The 20,887-nt window shown below is 37.3% G+C and overlaps 1 protein-coding gene across 1 annotated transcript in view; it reads right to left on the reverse strand.

The window, feature by feature from the left end:
* Positions 1-20,629, reverse strand: part of SLC35F3 (solute carrier family 35 member F3) — a 531,513-nt gene extending 510,884 nt beyond the window's left edge. Inside the window, exons 1-2 of the mRNA XM_001368913.3 lie at positions 20,025-20,629; positions 19,185-19,414 (exon numbers count right to left, since the gene is read on the reverse strand). Coding sequence (XP_001368950.1) covers positions 19,185-19,414; positions 20,025-20,077 — 283 coding nt within the window. The 5' untranslated portion in view covers positions 20,078-20,629. The remainder of the gene's footprint in view (positions 1-19,184; positions 19,415-20,024) is intronic.
* Between the last annotated feature and the right edge of the window lie 258 nt (positions 20,630-20,887).

Below are 20,887 nucleotides of genomic sequence, written 5' to 3' on the forward strand. Positions count from 1 at the left end.
TTTACAAACCCATATGCACACCAAGGCTTGTGATTTTAAATCTTACTTTTTTTTTTTAAGAGGCATCATGGCATAATGCAGAGAGAGCTGAACTTGGAGCCAGAAAGATATGCATTTAAGAAGCCCCTTGGACATCTATTGCTTGTGTGCCTGGGGCAAAACACAACTGAGTTGGCAACCCTCTAAAATTACAAATTGCAGGGAAGGTGCTGACTTGCACTGCTAGAAAGAGTTTCTTCACCAGGAGTTTCTTTCACCTACAGCAGTGAAATCACAGATCTGATCCTTCTCCTTATCTCCTACTTTTAGTGCCAAAGAAAATAGACAATGTGAATAATGGGGCGTGTGTCCAGTTCTATACTATCATTCTAAGATATAGGACCATATATTAGGTTGGAACTTTCATCAATTTAAGCTGCAAAGCAGCAACAGTCATTATCTCAATGATTCAGCATCATAAATAAGCAATTGTGCCTTTAGTAGGTCGAAGAATGTCTTTTGTATACATAGTCTACAATTAAATATATATACATATATATATTCATTGGGATTTACAAGAGATTAATTTAGAAATGTTATTGAATTTGTTTTATCTTCATGAAAATGGTTGACATTTTATAGAGATTTAGATATCTTTAAATTGGCAAATGATTAAAAAAAATCTCGTACCTTCAATTTTAGAATCAATACTGCTAAAAATCAGTTTTAAGGCAGAAGAGCAGTAAGGGCAAGGCATTTAGGTCTAAGTGACTTGCCCAGAGTCACACTGTCTTTGAGGCCACATTTGAATCTAGGACTTCCTGTCTTTAGGCCTGACTATCCACTGAGCCAATCATTTTGAAACAAATTTTCTCCCCTCCTTTCCTTCCCTCCAACTAATAGACACCAAGTAGCACAATTACTATGATGTGAGGGGCTAGGGAAATTGTCACATTAAAAAAAACGGTCTTTATATTTGAAATTTCAGTCTGTCTTCTAACCTCATTTGTCAAATGAATCTGTCTCTTTTAGGTTACTAAAGATCTCTTAATTGTGAAATACAATGGCCTTTTCTCAGTATTCATTCTACTTGAATTCTCTGGGACTTCTGGAAATACCCGTATCACTACTCTTCTCTTGCATGCTAATTTATCCCTTAGCCTATACTTTTTGACTTCTTTTACTTGCCGGACTCTTCTTTCTCAGTCTTTGTAGATAAATCATCATCTGACTCCTGTCTCTTAGTGGTGGGTATCTCCCAAATCTCTGCCTTGGTCTCCTTTCTCTTTTCTTTTTCCTTTCTTGGTCCTCTCATTAATTCAATAATTAATTTAATTATTGTTTTTATGAAGATAATTTCAAATTTTATCTGTCAAGTTCCAATCTTTCTCCTGAAACCAGATTTATATTCCCAGGTGCTTGATGGACTTCTCTTACCTGTAGGTTCCATACAAAATTCAAATTTAATGTGTCTAAAAAAGAACTCTTTATGTTTTTCCCCCAAACCATCTCTCCCCATCCTTCTCTATTTTTGATGATAGTACCACCAGCTCCTCAATCACTAAGGCTTGCAACCTTGGAATCATCTCTGACTTTTCCTTCTCCTTCCTACCTCTGCTTTTTTTTTTATTTTATTTTATTTTTTTCTTTAGAATATTTTCCATGGTTCCATGATTCATTTTTCCCACCCCTCTTCCCTTCAACTCTTGGAACTGACAAGCAGTTCCACTGGGTTATACATTTATCATTGTTCAAAACCTATTTCTATGTTATTCATATTTGCAATAGAATGATCTTTTAACCTCAAAACCCTAATCATATCCCCATCAAACTACATGATTGATCATATGTTTTTCTTCTACATTTCTGTTCCCACAATTCTTTCTCTGGATATGGATTGGCTATATCTTCATAACTTCTCTGTAATGCATTTCATATTCTCCACTCACTCAATTTCTAAGCTAGTAGAGACCTTCATTCCATTTCACTTGTATTCACTCAAAAGTCTCTTAATTCCCTGCCTCCAGTTTATCCCCTCTTCCATCTATTTTACACAGCCTTCAACTGATCATCTAAAACACAGATTTGACCATGTCATTCTCTCACTCAAAAATCTTAAATGGCTCACTGCTATCTCTAGGAAAACATACAAACATCTTCTCCTAGCATTTAAAGTATTCTATGTATTCTAAAGTATTCTATATATTCTAGTCTACAATTTCTTTTCCAGTTTTGTTTTATATCACTCCTTTGTATGCATTGGCTGTTTAAGACAAATTGGCTTGATAACTGTTTTCTATAAATGACTTTTCCATCTACCATCAGATAACTATAAAAGTAGTTCCCCTCACTGGAATGTTCTTTCTCCTATCTTTGACTTTCAGACATCTGAGTTTCCTTCAAAGTACTGCCTCCATGACACTTCCTGCATGATGCCTTTCCTGAGACCCAAGATGATAGCATTCTTATTCTCTTGAAAATATTTTTCATATATTAAATTTTTATGTGTATGTTTTTTTCTCTTCTCCTCCCAACCCCCCAGGAAAAGGGAAAGGATTATTTCATTTTTGTCTTTGCATCTCAAGTCCAAAAACAGTACTTTTCACCCTGCAGACATTTAAGAAATGTTGGCCAAATTGAATAAATGTCCTTAGATCTCTCAGTAGCAGAGTTAGGATTTATATGCAGGTCCTTTTAATGCCAGATCTAGTGGGTTGAACCAATGACCTCTAAGATCCCTTACAGCTAAAAATTTTTGGTTGTATTGCTCTTTTCCCATTCTACGGCATTATCACCTATAAATTAGGTTGGTATATGCTACTCGTAGCTTATGCAACTTATGTAACGTAATCAATGTAACTTCATTTCACAGTTTTTTTAACTGTAAAATGAAGGAGTTGAGCAATCTATTTTAATAAGCTCTCTTCCAATTCTATTTGTCTTATTTTATGCTATAGATAAGTAGAGAGGTTTTTCTTTCTATGGCTGCTTCATCCATACCACTTCTGCTTCCATTATCTTGGGTAAAAACAGCAATTACTCATATTTATATAGAATTTTTAGATATGTAAAGCACTCTCCTTGTGGTAACCTAGGAGGGAAGAGCATTACAATTTTACAGATGAAACAAATGAGATTTGGTGTGTCACATAAAGTATCACAGCTAGGATTTGAACCAAGATCTCTCCTGACTACAGTTACAGTGTTATTTTGTTCAGCAGGATTATAGGACAATTTTTCAAGCCCTGTCAAAGCACTGAGTAGAGATTCTTGTGCCCAGGGCAAGTACCATAAATACTACTTGGTACCAGTAGAAGGAGGTGGTAAGGAGACTGGAATGCTAAACTGGTGGGTGGCATAGGTATTCATTATCTTACTACCAGGAGGTTCTTCTCATTCCCTGGGAGAGGGAAGGGAAAAAAAATCACCCATTTAAAATATAGTAGCCTCCTAATTTAATTCATTCTTGTTAAAACAAATGAGCTAAACTATAACTGTTTGGTCACTGAAAGACTAAAAGTGTTCTCAATGCCCTCTAAATTTGAGTCCCTAAGGAACAGCCCCATATACCCCATTCTGGCTATCTTCTGTAAACAGTACATAATCAGTCCTTTAGATCAGTCCCATACTTTTCCTGCATGGATATTTTTCCTTTTGCTAATTCTCATGCATCCTTCCACTCCCAGAATATTAAAATTGTACCCATCTTATTGTTGGTTGGTTGTTATTTTTCATACCCAAAGAGGACCAAAATGACATCAGGTAATGTCTTTTGACTTGAGCATAAAATTGATTAAGTGAGGCAGAGTTTCACCAAGTCATTAGCTTCACTCTCTCTTCTAGAGAAGTTCAGTGGCAATGCAAAAGTCAGAGGTTTGGAGATGGGTCAAGATACCATGGATGACCTTGGCTTCTTTGATGTCTAACCAAGCTCAAAGTGCTCTATAATGTTTTATCCACCTCTTGGGGGGGGGGGGCATCTTCACATGCCATCACTGATGGTTTGTGGCTTCTTGGTTACCCTTGAGCTAGTTCAGCTTGTCTACTGAGATGGCTGGCTTACTGTGGTGTGAACTCTGTGCATGCTATGGCTTCTTGGAGTAATAGAGGAAACTGGAGAATTTTACTGGGTGTTCAAGGAAGACTTGTACAAGGACTTGCCAAGCCATTTTCCTCCTTTGCAGTCTACCTGACACCCAGATCTCATTCATCTTGTAAAGGCCACTAAAATGGGAACTCTCCAAAGGAGCCTTTTCTCATACTCCAGTTGGTGAGTATTTCCCTTTAGACCTTCTGCAGCACTGTAGAGCTCTCCTTTGCACATTTCACATATCATAGAAACTTGTGACTCTCACAATCCCTTCATCATACTATAAGTCCCTGGAAGGCAAAGATTGTATCTCATCTGGTTCTTTTTTTTCCCTTCTTGAGTCTTATCATAGCTTTTTAATAAAATATTTTAATACATTTTACACATTTTAATAAATATTTGGGGATGTGAAGTAGTGAAGAGAGATGGTTTGGCAGCCCAGATGGCTGCAAAGTGTACAACAGGCAGATGGTGCTTCTTTGGAGAGGACTTAAAAGGTAGAAGTGGATTCTGAGAACAAAGAGGGCTTTGAATTACCACCATTGGCACAGCTGGAGGGAGCTGGTGGAGACCTAGCAGCTTCCAAAGGCAGAATGGGGAAACTAAAAGGAGAGTGACTATGTAAAAGATAAAATCTTGGCCTTCATTGGCCTAATAATGAGAAGTCCCCAAAGCACCTTAACAAGGACAGAGTGAGACTGCTCTATGATTGTTTAAATTATACAGTGCGTTGTGATTTCCTCAAACCATGAGAGTTGCACATTTATTAAGGATTATTTTACCCATTTCGTAGATGCTAAAATAGAAACTTGGAGCAATTACGTGGCTTGTCCAAGCCAGGATTTGGAACTCAGGTCCTCTGATTCTGAGTCTAACTCTCATGTTCTACTATATAAGTATTGGTGGGGATGGGAATAAGGGGAGAAGGCAAGCATAATTATGGCACTAAAAGTACCTGGAGGCAGAGTGTTTTATGAAATTCAAGATGGAAGATTGAAAATGCTTAGATTCTAAATAGGCAGCAACAAAAAGGAAGGGGGTACATGTGGGGATTTTTTCATATAAAAATGGCCAGCTTCAGCAGCCAGCTGAGCATGCACCAACTATAAATCTATCTTCCTATGATTCTATAAGAGGTTGGAGCACAAATCTGGAAACACAAGACCCTGAGCTATTGATGTCAGATTTATTGAGCTCAGATAGAAAGCAAGATGTAATGGGGAACCTTCATCCTGTTCCTTACACTGTCTCACTGCAGTGAGGGCAGAGTAGAATCTGGGATAAATCATTCCATTGACAATAGTCATTTTCCCTCTTTTTGCAAATCAATGGCAAGACTATAAGAAAGTGAAATTGGTTGTACAAAATGTTTTCACTGCTTATGAAATAACCCAAATTTCAAACATAAACAATGGCATAATTAGTAACAGAAAGAGATATGAATGTAGAATTTTAGCTCATGTTTGAGCTAACTTTTTTTTTATATTTCAGGAAGGCATTTGTCTAACAGATCCCTGAAATGCCTTCCAACTCTAAATGGTCATGAAAAGCAACACTTTCTTCTGGGTCTCTGATCTTTCCCATATAAGTGGTCACTGAGTCAATTGCTCAACTAACTACTTCATCCAATTTAAAGTAAGAAATACCTTAATGATATGAAAATTGTTCTCAATCAAAGAATTTAGGTTAAGTTTGAAAAAAGTCCTTGATCATCTGAAGTGGCATTGCACAGGGATCCTATCTGGATTCCTGAGGAAATTTAATTATGCCCTGAGGGTCAGTTATAAAATATGAAACCAGGTGCAGCCTTCAAGTCAAACAAGTGGAAATGGTAAATCCCTAAAAAATAATGACTTAGGAAGGAGGAACGTAGCCTTAATCTTGTTTTATATCCATCATCCTTGACCTGAGAAGGATATTTGGAACTTCAGTGGTTTACCAGACTGGCCACTTTCTCATGGAGCTAGCAGTATACTTGGACCATCTGACAATATCTACACTGGAAGCCATGCATAGTTTAGACACAGATTCAAAGCTCAGCAAAGAGCCCCAAAGTCAAGCTACATAACAAAAGGAATTCCAACAATCAGGGACTATGAACTACCCTTTTGTCAGTGGGTTCTAAGCTTGAGTCCACTTTCCCTTGGACTTTATGTGCAATTATGGGAGAGTGTATTAAAGACGTTTTGGGGGAGACTTGTATCAACTGTTATTACACTACTCTAAACTAATTGAGGGTGTTGATTGATTGATTTCAACCGGTAATCATTCCAGGAAGCACATCCGTGGGCCCTTGCGAGCTAAAGCAGTAAACAATTTCTTAACCACTCAAGACTAAACCTAGAGCCCTGAAGGGAGGTGTAGCCATCCTTGCTCTAGGGATGTGACTCATCAGTGCATGTGGGAGCTAGGAGAATTGCCTCAGAGCATGTGTCACATCTGGATGTAACAGAGGCACCATAATATACTGCACGAAATTCTTCCTAATAGCTAAGTCAATCCTTAATCAGCAAGCATTATTAAGTACTTTGTCTCACCCATGATACTAGTTATATGAAAATTAGGTGTTCGTGAGCCCCAAGTTTTCTCATTTAATGAATGTAAATAAGACTAACACTATCTAAATCATATGTTTTTATAGAATAACATTAACTTTAAAATGCTATATGAATGTGAATTTTCATTATTATTGTTATCAATCAATCAATCAATAATTATTTATTAAGGACTTCATTAAAACACTGGGAATACAACATTGAGAGAAAGAACTGTGGGAGTAGAAATGCAGAAGAAGAACAAATGGCTTGTCATCTGTTTATATGGGTACATGATTTAGGGTTTTGGTTTCAAAAGATTGCTCTGTTGTAAAAATGAATAATATGAAAATAATCAAGTTATAACATTTGTATAACCCAGTGGAATTGCTTGTTGGCTCCAGGAAGGGGGGGTGGGGAAGAGGACAGGGAAAGAAAATGTATCGTGTAAACATGGAAAAATATTTTAAAAATTAAAAAAATTAAATTTAAAAAATTGGGAATGCAAAAGAAAAACAAAACCAGATTCCAACCTCAAGGAGCTTATGTTTTAAAATACAAGAACAAATATTAAAATGACTACATATAAAAACACACATACACACACACACACACACACACACATATATATATATATATATATGCATATATATATATATATATATATATATATATATATATAGAGAGAGAGAGAGAGAGAGAGAGAGAGAGCAAGGGAGAATGAGGAGGAGATGGAGGAAGAACAAAGAGTATATGAAGGGTAACACCAGAGGGGAAAGCATCAGAAGCTGAGAAAAACTAAAAATGACTCTTGTAGAAGGTAACTTTTGAGCTATCTTGAAGGAAGCCAGATTTTCTCAGAGCTCTTGAGAAGAGGAAGTATTACAAACATGATGGATATTTTTCTTATTTAGGGAGGTTTTTTTTTTACTCTTTAGGCATCTTAAAAAGTCACTGAATGTCTTACAGTGAAATACTAAAGCACTGAATAGTCCCTAATGCAAAAATGAAAAGAATCAATATGTTCCTTAAAAAAACACCAATATTTTTCTGGTGATGCTATCTTGGTGTTGGTAATAGAACACTACAATCTCCAAATAATAAAACTTTAAGATGGTCCAAAGGGCAGTGGAGAGGCATAGGGCAGATTATTAGCCCTAATAATTATTAGCTGTAGTCAAGAGTGTGTTGGTAAATGGTTAACAACCAGTTCTCTGAACAAGAAAATGCATGCATGGCACACTTTTAAGTCTACTCTGCATTAATTTTTCTCCATCAGTTTAAGTCTAAACAATCAATAATTACAATAAACAACCATAACAAATCAAGCTCTGATATATATATATATATATATGTATGTATATCAGTTGCCAGTTTTCAAGATATAAATGCTCACATGGAAAATTTAACAATTGACTGAGGCTGGTAGAAGTAAGTTCTAATACCCCTCTACCCCAGCTGGGGCTTATTATGAATATTGACTTTTGTGCAAGAAATGATATAAAATTTATCATCAGTCATCTGTAAAATGGAATAGGTGTGGATCATTCATCATAGTGTGAGGAATAAAAGTGAGGAATAAAAGATAGGCAGCTTGAATGCCATGGCTAGTAACCAGAGAATGTGAAGAAACTGAGGGCAGTTCAGTGGTTAGAGAGCTAGGCCTGGAGACAAGAGGTCCTGGGTTCAAATTTGGTCTCAGACACTTCCTAGCAGTGTGACTCTGGGCAAGTCACTTAACCCCCATTTCCTAGCCCTTATTGTTCTTTTGTGTTAGAGCCAATATACAGTATTGATTCTAAGATGGAAAGTAAAGGGTAAAAAAATGTTAAGAAACCTAGAAAAAGGTTTAGAGTGACTTAGATAGAACTTCTGCAAAGGATTTATGAGAGAACATGGAACAAAAGAGGCAATTTGGTTTTGTTCTTCAGCATTAGAGGTAGGGACTACATTGAGGAGATTGCAACTACAATGAAGCATTGAAATATAAATGCTTTCCACTTATAAAGTTGAATGTTTGACAGGTCTTCACAGAGACAAAGCAAGTTAGAGATCAAGAACTGTAATATAGTCACCACCATCCTCAAAATAAGGGCAGCTATATATAGTAGAAGGTGGCACAGTGGATAAAGCACTGGTCTTGAAGTTGGGAAGACTTATCTTTCTGAGTTCAAATCCAGCTTCAGATACTTATGATTTGTGTGAGTCTGGACAAGTCAATTAACCCTTTTGCCTCAGTTTCTCATCTGTAAAATGAACTGGGGAAGGAAATGCCAAATGGCTCCATAATCCTTGCCAAGAAAACCCTAAATGTGGTCATTAAGAATTGTGCACAACCAACAAGTTCCCAAAAGAAGGCAGACTTTTCCTGAATGTCTAATTCATTGTTAGAGTTTTGTACCCAGTTGAGTTAGGGAATATGTTTCACCTCACATTCATGGAAAAGGAATTCCAATAAAGTTGATTTGATGAAGCTGAGTATAGATTCTAAGCCCACATATCCACCTACCATAGATCTGTGAACTCCCGAGACATCAAACAAATGGCAAAAGTCATAGGGAAAGAGTCAGGATTTCCATAAAACTGACTTAAATAGACCCAACAAGTGTCACTGTTCCACTTTGCACAAGATGCTATGGAGGGACTTACCAGCTTAGCTTTATAATGATCCAATATGGAAAAGGGAAATTGGAAATAATTGAGAGATGATAAATAGTTTTGAAAAGAGAATTTCTGAAAAATTATTAAATAAACTGGGCTTCTAACACAAGGTAGGACTACACTTAAAACTGATACAGATGAGAAATTATTGTTTTTGAAGACCTAAGGGAAAAAAAGAGATTCCTTAACTTCTCAGTCATCTATTCTAAAAATCAAAGACCTTCATTAAAGCTAAATTTTCATATCAATTTTGCTCCTTGAGAAAAGAAAAAGGGGAAATGAAAATAAATTTAACAAAAAAAGATTTAGTTTTAAAACTATAAAGATGGAAGGAATTAGAAAGGATTACATAAGATCAAACAATTAGAGCTAGATAGACTTCTTTGCCTATTTAGTCCAACCCCATAATTTTTAGATGTAGAAACTGAGGGCCAGAGAATTTAAGAGACATCCTCAAAGTGACATAGGTAGTTAGCATTCAACAAATTTGAACTTAAGTCCTTTGACATCAGATTCAATGGTCTTTCCATTGTACTGACAAATGTCCTTTTTTAAAGAAATTTTTATGATAATACCAACAAGTTATTGTCTAGTCTTCACTTGAAGACCCCCATTGAAGAGATCTAGATCCAGAGAAAATCTATGCTACTTTGGAATCACTAATTGTAAAAAAAAAAAAAACAAAAACAAAAAAAAACTCCCACTCTCCCCAACATTAACTCTAAATTTGTTTCTAGGCTTCAACCCATTTTTTCTGGTCATGTGCTCTGGAAACAAAACATTTATCTTTATTAATATTTGACCTTATGGTTAGCTATCAGGATATTTTTGGATTCTGATTCTAATGTACAACATGATGCTTGTTCCTCCTAACTGTTCTCTTCAATTTTGACATTATATTATTAATGCCTTTAGCCAAGTCATTGTTAAAAATGTTTTTTTAAAAGCACCAGGTCAAACATAGATCCTTGATGGAAACTTATTCCAAGTTGAAAGTAAATCATTTATCACTCTTCCTTAGGTCTAGTCATTCAACCAGCTTCAAATCTATCTAATTATATAGTCATTCTTCCCAATATCTCTTCTTCCTTTTCACTAAAGATGCATGAAAAAATTATTGAATGTTTTATTTAAATTTAGCTATGCAATATGTAGAGGTGGGTAAGTGATGCAGTGGATAGAATGCTGACCTTGGAGTCAGGAAAATTCTGGCCTCATTTACTAGTTGTGGGACCTTGGATAAGTTACTTATTCTCCATCTCAATTTCCTCAACTGTGAAAGAGGCATAATAATAGAACCTATTCCAGGGCTGTTCTGAGGAGCAAATGAAATAATATTTGCAAAGCATGTTTCACACTGGCACATAGTACATAGTATATAAATGCTATTATTATCATCATCATTACTGTTATTTTTATTATGGCTCTTAGAACATTATCTTGTCCTACTAATTTCATCATCTAATATTTTCTACAAAAATAAAGCATTTCTCCTCAAGGTCTAAAAGAAAGATGTTTGCTTAAGGATTTCTGACACCCTGACGTACCAGAAAGTATTGCTGCTCCCATTTTCTCTTCTCCCCCGCAGCCTCAATTTCTCCCCCCTTCAAACCTTATTTCTCACGTACCAAGTTTCATTCTAAAATAAACTTTTACAACCAAATTATAAATCTCTTGCAACTAGGTCATCTTTGAATTGCTGACCTGACCTCTACTATTTCAGGAGAATCAAAAAGAAATCACTCTCCATGAATTCGGTGACGCCATTAGCCACTGATCCAGTCAGAACTAGCATCCTCATCAGAGGTCTACATTTGTAGTTTAATCTGGAATCACAAAAAGGATAGTAAGATCTGTTTTCTCTTCCCCAAGTATTCCCTTCTAAAAGTATTACCAGAGTGATTATAATTGGAAGCATCTTGAAGATCTAATTTCTTGGTTGCTTTCTGTGCTATTGAATTTCATACAATTTCTCCCTTTGGACCATAAACTTCAACCTCTAGTTGTTTTCCCTTTAGGCATATACTAGGTGATGTTTATATATATATATATATATATATATATATATATATATATATATATATATCAGTGGTGAAATGGAATGGGTTAGGAATGGAAGTTGCAGGAATATTCAATATTCAAAATGTGGTATACTGCAAGGATTGCTAGGCTAGGTCTAGATTCACGTTTCAATTCTGTTCCTTACTCTTGTGTGACCTGTGTAATAGGCGAGTTATTTAATTTCTCTCGGTCTTGGTTTCCTCAAAGGTAGGACTGGACCAGATCAGAGTTTGGCACAACTACAGGTTAAGGTGCATGTCCTATCTGCTGCCTATTTTTGTGCAGTCCACAAGCTGAGAATGGTTTTTACATTTTAAAATAATATTTAATCAAGCATAGATAGTGAGCCAGGCAAAAAGCTGTCTCTTACCACTCAATAAAATGTGTATGTAAACACTTGGAGAACTTGAAATGGTCTGATAGGATGTCATCTAATATCACTGACATGATGACTTTAATAAATCACGATTTCATTAGACTAGGGTGCCCCATGCTACTGATGCAGATCAAAAACTCTATCCAAGTTTGAGAGTTACTAAGGTCAAAAAAAACAATCAAACAAGTCATCAATCTACTTCTCCTACTTTATATAGGTTGTTCTACAAGGACAATCCTGCTGGTTTGTATTTGAAATCCTTTCAACCTGTTAGGTCCTATTATACTCTGCAGAATAGCCTTGCCAGTCCTGAGTCACCATATCATCATAACAACAAAAACACTTCTGCTCAATTTCAAAAAACAAACAAAAAAACTAGTCACTTTATCCTGCTGTTTAATCATCCAAATATTAAACTTAAATGAATCACAGTGGAGGAGTATCTTGTCTCAGGTCTATTTCTCTCAGCTTCATCAAACAAGATGGGGAAAATGTAATAATTACAGGATAGGGACTAGACTATGTGATTTCATTGAAAATATAAATAGATGACATATATCTCAACTTTCTAAGTGGTAGGTGCTACATTGGTAGCTGGGAACATGAAGACAAAAATGAAATATCCTTTCATTCAAGGAGTTTTCATTCAGAAAGGGGAGACAAAATGATCTCTTATTTGTCAAATATAATGGCCTTTATCTCAGTACTCATTATTCTTTATTCCTTTCTAGCCACTGATAGAGTCAATCATCACTCAGTGGATTGAGTTCTGGGCTTGCCCATCAAGAAAATGTGGCTTCAAATGTGGTCTCAAACACTTATAAGCTGTATAACCCTGGGCAAGTCACTTAACTTTTATTGCCTCACTTTCTTCATATGTAAAATGGAGAAAGCAACACAAGGTTGTTATGAAGTTCAAAGGAGATATTATTTCTAAAGCATCTGGCCCATACTAGGTGCTTAATAAATGTTTGTTCTCTTCTCCCCTCTTTTCTTGGATATTGTCGCTTCTCTAAGTTTTTCTGACATCACTCTCTCTTAATTCTCTCCCTTTCCAACTGTTACTCAGTCTCTATTGCTGGAGCTTCCTCCAGGTCATATCCACTAACCATAAGGGTCCTTCAAGGCTCTGTCTTGGACCCTCTTTTCCCCTCTACACTATCTCACCTGGTGGTCTCATCCATTTCCTTTGGGGTCAATTATTTCATGCAGATAGCTAGAATTTTGTGGCATGTTAAGGTTTATGAGGCTCTTTATAATATCATTTCATTTTTAATCCTCACAAGAAACCTGGGAAACTGATGCAATTATCATTCCCATTTTACAGATGAAGAAGCTAAGGAAGACAAAAGATAAATGACCCACCTAGGGTCACACAGTTGAGGTGTGTCTGAGCTGGATTTGGACTCTGGTCTTCCAGACTCCACATCCACTGTGCTATCTAGATTTATATGACCAGCCCTAGTTGCTTTGCTGATCTATAGTCCTAAATTACCAAATGTCTATTGAACAGCTTAGCCTAAATGTCCTCTGTTGATGTCTCAAATGAAACATTTCTGGAACAGAACTCATTATCTTTTCCCTGTAACCTTCCTATTTACCCAATTTTCCTATTATACTCAAAGGCATTACCATCTTCCTGGTCAGGAAGGTTCAAAACCTAGGCATTATCCTCAGTCCCTTGTTCTCCTGCACCCTACATAGCTAATCATAATCATTTCTACCTTCAAATAATTTTTGATATACAATCTTTTCTTTCCCCTTACAAAGTCACCACCCTGATGCAGGTCTTCATCACTCCATGCCTACTGGTCAATCTCTATACATCATCTTTCCTCATTGGTCATCCACTCTGTCCTTAGAGTGATCTCAAAGTAAAGGTCTGATCACATCACATTCTGTATTCCATTCAAGAGTATGTTGACATGTGTGTACAAAAGTGTGTATTTCTAGGACCACTGAGTCACCTTTTCTAGGATTTCACCATCATTATCCAAGTCAATCAGCGCATTGTATGGAAAAGTGTTGCCTTTTAGAAATTTTGGGAGTGAGTTCTAAATGAGGTTGAATTCTGAATTTTCAGGTGATAGGCATCTTGATATATTTACCCATTTATTTCTCCTTAGTTTTCCCTTGAGGGAAAAGGAAAGGAGAATTTAGTTAGAGAACTGATTATACAGATGGAGCACCTAAAACCTCACTTGACATCAGGGGACTCTTCTTGATTGACCAAAGCTCTTCGTTTCTATAATATAGCTTTGGATTCTGTCTAGAATGTCCATGAATAAATTAAACTCCCCCAAAATGCTCTGGCATTTTCTCTGGCTATTCCCAATGCCTGCCATTTTCTCCTTTCTCAACTCTACCCATTCATTTCTCTGGCTTTAAGTTCCATTTAAATCCATTTTACCAGAAGCCTTTTCCCAATACCTCTTATTTCTAGTGCTTTCCTTCTTTTAATTATTTCCTATTCGTCCAGTATATGCCTTGCTTTGTACTCATTTGCTTGCATGTTTTCTTCTCCCCAGTAGATTAGGAGGGTAGGGAATATCTCGCCTCTTTTTGTATCCCAGTGTTTAGCACAGTTTGTGATGTAGTCAAGTCCTAATAAATATTTATTGATATACTTATTGAATCAGGTGGAGGTGTTGTAGAAGGAAAGACAGCACAGTGTCCTGAGAATACGAGGACACTATGTACAGTACTATAGGGTTTCAAATGAAAATAAGGATGGGCAGGATTTGACAAATTTATTTAAAGATTAGGTAAGAAATCTAAGGTGCCACTGAGCTTGAGAGATGGTAGGTTTTATTTTTATATAATTCTAATTATCGTATCCTTTAATATTATTTCTAAATTTGTAATCTGGAGTGGGTGGACACAGTAGACATACAGGGGAAAAGTGGATGTTAAACACCACGACACTAGAGCAGTGGTAAAATAAGAGGGAGCCATAATTGGGGTTCGCATATGGCATATCTTTGAATCCAATGGGTCAAATAGACTCAGAGACCCTAAAAAAGGTTTTCAGTTACTTAAAATAGAATTCAGTGTTCAAGGAAGTTTAAAAGACAGTGAGGGTTAAAAATTATTTGTCTGAAGATAGTATCTCTTTTTTCAGATCAAAGTGGAGAATCTGGTACCATGGGATAAATTGAATAGCCTTAAAGCCTAGGCCTTGGTGATCTCTGTATAGACCAGCAGTAGGAAAAATGTATATACTTTAAGACACATATAATCTAACTTTATGTTCTAGGTTTCTGAAAAAATGTGTATGAATAAAATCATACTATAAAATATTTTAATTATTTTTAAAAATTATAAAATTTTAAACATAAATATAAAATATTTAGTTCATTATTTAAAGTACCTCTTCCCCCACCCCAAGTACAATGTCTTTTGGAAACCAAAGAATCCTTCATTAAATATTGACCTCCTAATTAATTCAATTTAGATAGTTAGATTTGGAGTTTTTGTTTTTTGTTTTTAAATTAGAGCATATACATACTGCATGATTTATCACACAATTTAAAACTAGAAGTATCCTAGAGTACCAGTTCATTCCTTCATTTTCTAAGTGAGAAAATAGACTGAGAGAAGATAAGGGGCTTTCCCAAAGTGATATAAATAGTAAGTCAATAAACATTTATTAAGCACCTATTATGTGCCAGGCCCCAAATTAAGCAATGGGGATAAAAGTACAAGTAAGATGAAATAAGATCCCTATCTTCAAGTACTTTATAGTCTGACAGAATAACAGAACAGTCTCATAAAGAACAGAATTGGAATCTAGACCCAGACCTTCTGACTTCAAATCCAGTGTTCCTTCTGCTAAAATATGCTATTTCAACTATGTCAATATAATTTTATTTTATTTATTTGTATTTTTATTGATGTCTTTTATCTTGACATGGTTAATACCATTCATATAAAGATTAGAAAAAACCCTGGGCCCTTTAAGAAATAATCCAAAGCATCCAGAGAGTCAATACCCACTCAACTTTAATTTTTGTGCATTATACATATGCATATATACATATATACTCTTCCATTTATATTTTCCCCCTTATGACTACCTTTTTTGGTCATTGCATTAACTATCAATATTCTTACTAGAGGTCAGAGAAAGAAAAAAGGAAAGAAGGAAATCAAAGCTCAGTCATTACTTTTGTTATATATTTTGTTAAAATAAAGAGATCTGGTAAAATAATATTTATATAATGCCTACTATGTGCCAGGCACTGTACTAAGGACTTTGCAAATATTATCTCATTTGATCTCTGTGATATGAGGAAACTGAGTCAAATAGAGGTTAGGAGATTTGCCCAGGATCACACAATTAGTAAGGTTCTCAGTATATATTTCAACTCAGGTCTATCTTGATTATATTCCTTGAATTTTATCCACTGAGCCACCTAACTGCCCCTAGTGAAAGAAGGGAAATGGTAGGTGGGAAAATAAGAAATTGCTCAAATAGTCTCCAAAACCAAGCACTTCCTGATTCTAAAATATTCTTGCTACAATGAAAGCTAATAATGGCAAATTAGCCTCCCCTCACCCCCCTTTTTTAATTTAAAAGTAGCAATTTGGGGCTGGGTTAGTAATTAAGAGGGACAAAGGAAAGTGTTTCAAGCACCAAGTCTGGTGGTCCACCATTAATGGGCAGGAGCAATGAGAAAAGATCTTTGGCAGAAGTAAATTCAGACTAAGGCAGGTCAGGACCATTGGGTTCCTTCTGAATAATATCTAACAATTACCTAGTCCTTTGGGGTTTATAAAATCCTGTCCACTGCAGTTTAATCACTGGTCCAGTGACCTGGGCTGTGTAAATCTTTTTAAATCAGATTATATTCTAGGACTTTTTACTATAATTCTTACAAAGCTATCACTTATTTGTATGGATTGATTGAAGAATACTAAGAGAGAAACCTGTCTTTTGGCCTGTTTGTGAATGCTCTATTTAACTATGAGTCATCTAATATAAGAAACTAAGAGTACAAGTACACATAATTTCTCATGTAAGTGGCATTTGGGTAATTTTTGTCCTACAAAAAGCAGTTGATTTGCACCTATCAAATAGAGCCTAGAAACTGTTACTTGGCAACTTCTTGAGTTGGGAAAGAGATAAAGAATTCTGAAAGATGAATGTCATGAAGTATAAATTATTACTGTATCTTGGAGTGACAAGCTTATTTTAAGGGAAAGACTTCAAGCTTCCTCTAATTTACTCAGGGCATGATAAGATTAGCAGTTTTAAAAAAATAGTCCAAATCTATGTTTTAAAACATACCCAAAAAGACACAAAGAACAGCAACAATCAAAGTAAACAGCAGAAAACAAGAAATTTATAAGCCTTTCCACATACTTAATTAGAAATGGCAGCAAGCAAGAATGGTATCCTAAAACCTCTGTGGGCATATTAATATCATGCCCTGCCATTTTAAAGGAAAAAAAATATCATTAATTCACTCAAAATTTCATCTGTTGCCCAAAGCATTTTTATAAAAATAAAATATCTTGCAATAAATAATCATTCCCTCAAGGGAAAGAGAGAGTAGAATAAACTGGGTTTATTTATAAAGCAACAATCACTACAGCCTAATCTGTTAATGAATGCTTTGTCAGTTTGGAAAGTGTGAGTGAAATCATGGACATGGGGAGCTCCAGGGCATCACTTTCCTACCAATGTAGATAATGCTTTCTTTGCAACTTATACATTTGATTCTTGAAGAGGTTAAACGATTTTTCCAGGGTCACCCAGTTGTTATATATCAGAAGCAAGTAGAACTAAAATCTAGGTCTTCCTGACTCATGGGTCACAGCCCTCCATCTACTATGTCAGGCTGCCTCTATCTGTCAATAATATCTCAAATTAGTGGGGGAGTAGAATTCCATTTAAGAATAACTTTAATAGTACAGGACAAGACTGACTTAATTATTAAATGTATTTGAACAAAAGCAGTAGTTTCATTTCAATAAGGGATATCTTTTATATCTAAAGTCACAACCTTGGTATATAGGCTATTCTTTTCCCAATGAGCAAATGATGACTGTTACTGAAAGAAGTAGAAAGGTAAAAATATTATTATGATTTCAAGGAAAGAGTAGATAAATCCTGAAGGCCTGCACTCTTTTAAAGCCCCCTTCAGTAATTAAAAAAGTAGAAAGAAAAGCATAGGCTATGTCACAAAGGGGAAAAAGAAAACAAACACATTTTTAAAAATTGTTTATAATGTATCTCAATTTTTTCCCACCCTGTTCTGACTTTTTATAGGAAAAAAAGAAAAGTAAAGATAAGGGAAGGAAAGGAAGGAAATTTTGCTTCCTTACCTCTCTTCGGTACAATATAAAGTCCATATACCCAGGAAAGTTTTAGCATAGGTAGACAGAAGATGAAAGAGAATAATATAAGACTTATTTTGACCCAGATGGAATCATAATGGTTCTTGTTTTAAAAAAAAAATAATATTCAAATTCATTTTTTTCTTCCTATAAATGACTTATTACATAGACAACTGCCAGGATAGAGGGACATTATAAATGACATAAGGACAGAAATATTTTTAGATTGATAATCGATAGAAGCAAATGCCTGAGTTTTTCTCCTAGGAACTAACAGAACATGTACCTAACCCAAGCAATGAACATGAATAAAGCCTGTAGAAATCTTCAAACTCTTAGACATCATCCCAAAGCAATTCTGTATCACTTCCTTATATTAGGGAGGCAGGTACCAGACTCCTTTTTGCTGTATCATATTGTATCAAGAGGGAATGAACAGATTTATAACATTTGTTTTCCGTCATTATCTTCCACACAGTAGTGGTAGGACATGTCAGCTACTTAAACTTGATTGTTCAGTGAATTTGGTTTGGTAAATTAAAGTATTCACAAAGATATCAGGTGAGGTACCCACAAAAGAAAGTTTCAACTCTTCCAGTGCTTAGCATTTGCCATTCATCTTGCAGAGACCACAGGCCAACAACTAGAACCAGTAAAATATCATTTCAGCAGAAGAATGAGCATAGAAGACAAAGGAAAGGGTAGGTGTAAATTGTCACTCTTAAATTCACCCTGCATAAACATGCCCTAAGGGAAAGCAAGAGGAGCAAGAATCTGGCTAAATGCCAAAAGTTGCCAATAACAAAGTGAGTTGGTAACCATCCTGGGTAAACCTTGAGATGCACATGGAAGCTACTAGGTCCACCGTACTTTGAATTCTGAACTAATTAATTATTTAGTTATTCCCCAAACCCTAGTTTCCTTTCACTTTTTGGAGCCTGGGGTGGGTTATAGATGAGCAAATAGACACAGAAGTTGAGGGATTTAGGATAGTTGGATATTAGAGGTCAAAAAGTCCTCACCCACAACCCTTTCTAAAGCTGCTAACCTTGGACACAGAGAAGTTAGATAGGGGAGCTGAGTCTGCAGTTGCTGCCTGTGTCTGGGAGAAACGATGGGAAAATCGTGGAAAGAGCCTTACTTTTGTAGCTGGCTGCCCAGGGCTGGTAGCCGTAGTAGCCAGTGATGCGCAGAATCCGCTCCTCGATAGACGTGAGCCCTACAGATGCGCTGGTGAGATCCTCCACAGATCGAGACCATTTCAAATCCTCTTTAATCGCTTCGTCTACCACCAAGTACTTGAGCTGCCTGAGCTGAGGGCTGATGTCCGACAGCCTCCGGGGGCTGACGTCGGGTGACCTCCTCATGCCACTGAAGCCAGCAGGGATTTCCAAGCAAGGGAGTCGAGGATGAGGAAGAGAAGAAAGGAAATAAATAAATCCTATAAGCCGATCTGAAGGAAGAAGTAACAGAGAGAGAGAGAGAGAGAGAGAGAGAGAGAGAGAGAGAGAGAGAGAGAGAGAGAGAGAGAGAGCGAGAGAGAGCAGTCCCTAAATCTCCAACATGCAGGTAGAGGCTGAAGGACCACCCGTTCCTCCTCCCTCCCTTTCCTTCCTTTCCCCTATCTCTTTCCCCTCTCCACTCCTGCAAGCACCAGGTTCAAGTCCCTTCTGTTGCTTTGCCAGGGGAGTATGAGTTGGGTGGGATTGGAGGACATCAGGTCTCAGGGTATTGTGATCTCAGAAAGGAAAAAACCAAATAAAATGGGAAAATAAATAAAATGCAACTTCTCTAGCTGCTCCCTCCTTCAACCTTTTCCCTTAGCTCGTTGTCCCTGACCCACAGGCAGGTGGGAACCGGGTCACTCTTGGCGTAAGAGTGGCAAAAAGGAGAAACCATTGGTGGCCTTCTGTCCAACCCTACCCCAGGGTCGATTCCTCGATTTGTACTCCCCAGGCTCCTGTCCACTTGCACTACTCACATCGCGATGGTTTTGCCCCTGGGTGCGCCGTTTGGAAACTCTCGGATCCCCATAGGGAAGAGCAGAGAGGGGCTGGGCGCTCCCAGACTTCAGGCAGATGGGTGCTGCCGGCGGGGGCTCTCACCGGCCGCAGGGGTAAGGGGGGAAAGCGGAGATGCGCTTCTCTAGCGGGCAGGGTTGTCAGCCAAGAGCCGCAGAAGAGAAGACTCTGCGGGTCCCCGCGCCTCCTTTGCCCCTTCCTCCTCGTGGGTCCCCTTTCCTTGCTCCAAACCGGAGGACTTAAGAACCGTCTGGAGAGATCCAGGCAGCTCTAGGGTGCTAAGTCCTCAGCCCGCGCGCTTCTCCTGGGAACTGTAGGAGGCTGAGTCCAGCCAGCGGCTGCCCTGCTAGGGATGCTGCTGCCCCAGACGTCCCAGATCCCGCCTCCTAGCCCACAGCCCCGAGCAGGAGGCAGAGAGCACCGGAGAAAAGCTGGCGCTCCAGCGGCACCTGGGGCCAGGCGGTTACTGTACCCTTCTCTGTCGGCAGAGGGAACCAGGCGGGGGCGCTGCTGCCCTCCCCCTCCCATTTGCGTCCTCTACTTCTCTGCTGAACCCAGCCCAGATGAGCTCAACCTAGCCCTGCCCAGCCCATCATCCCAACCTTTGCAGTGGACCCAACTCTCATCCCTCATTTTGCAACCAGCTAAATCATGCAATATTTAACTTGGTAATATTTGTCATCTGCCTATAAAAAAGGCTTGATCTTTTGGTTGCTGCGAGTTATAAAAATGACCACTACAACAATCCATTCCTGCATTCATAAAACCAAACTCGGAATGCCCACAGATTGTGGAATATATAAGAGCATTATCAATGCAAGAG

Source organism: Monodelphis domestica, chromosome 2 (genome assembly GCF_027887165.1).
Source record: "Monodelphis domestica isolate mMonDom1 chromosome 2, mMonDom1.pri, whole genome shotgun sequence".
NCBI classification, from domain to species: domain Eukaryota; kingdom Metazoa; phylum Chordata; class Mammalia; order Didelphimorphia; family Didelphidae; genus Monodelphis; species Monodelphis domestica.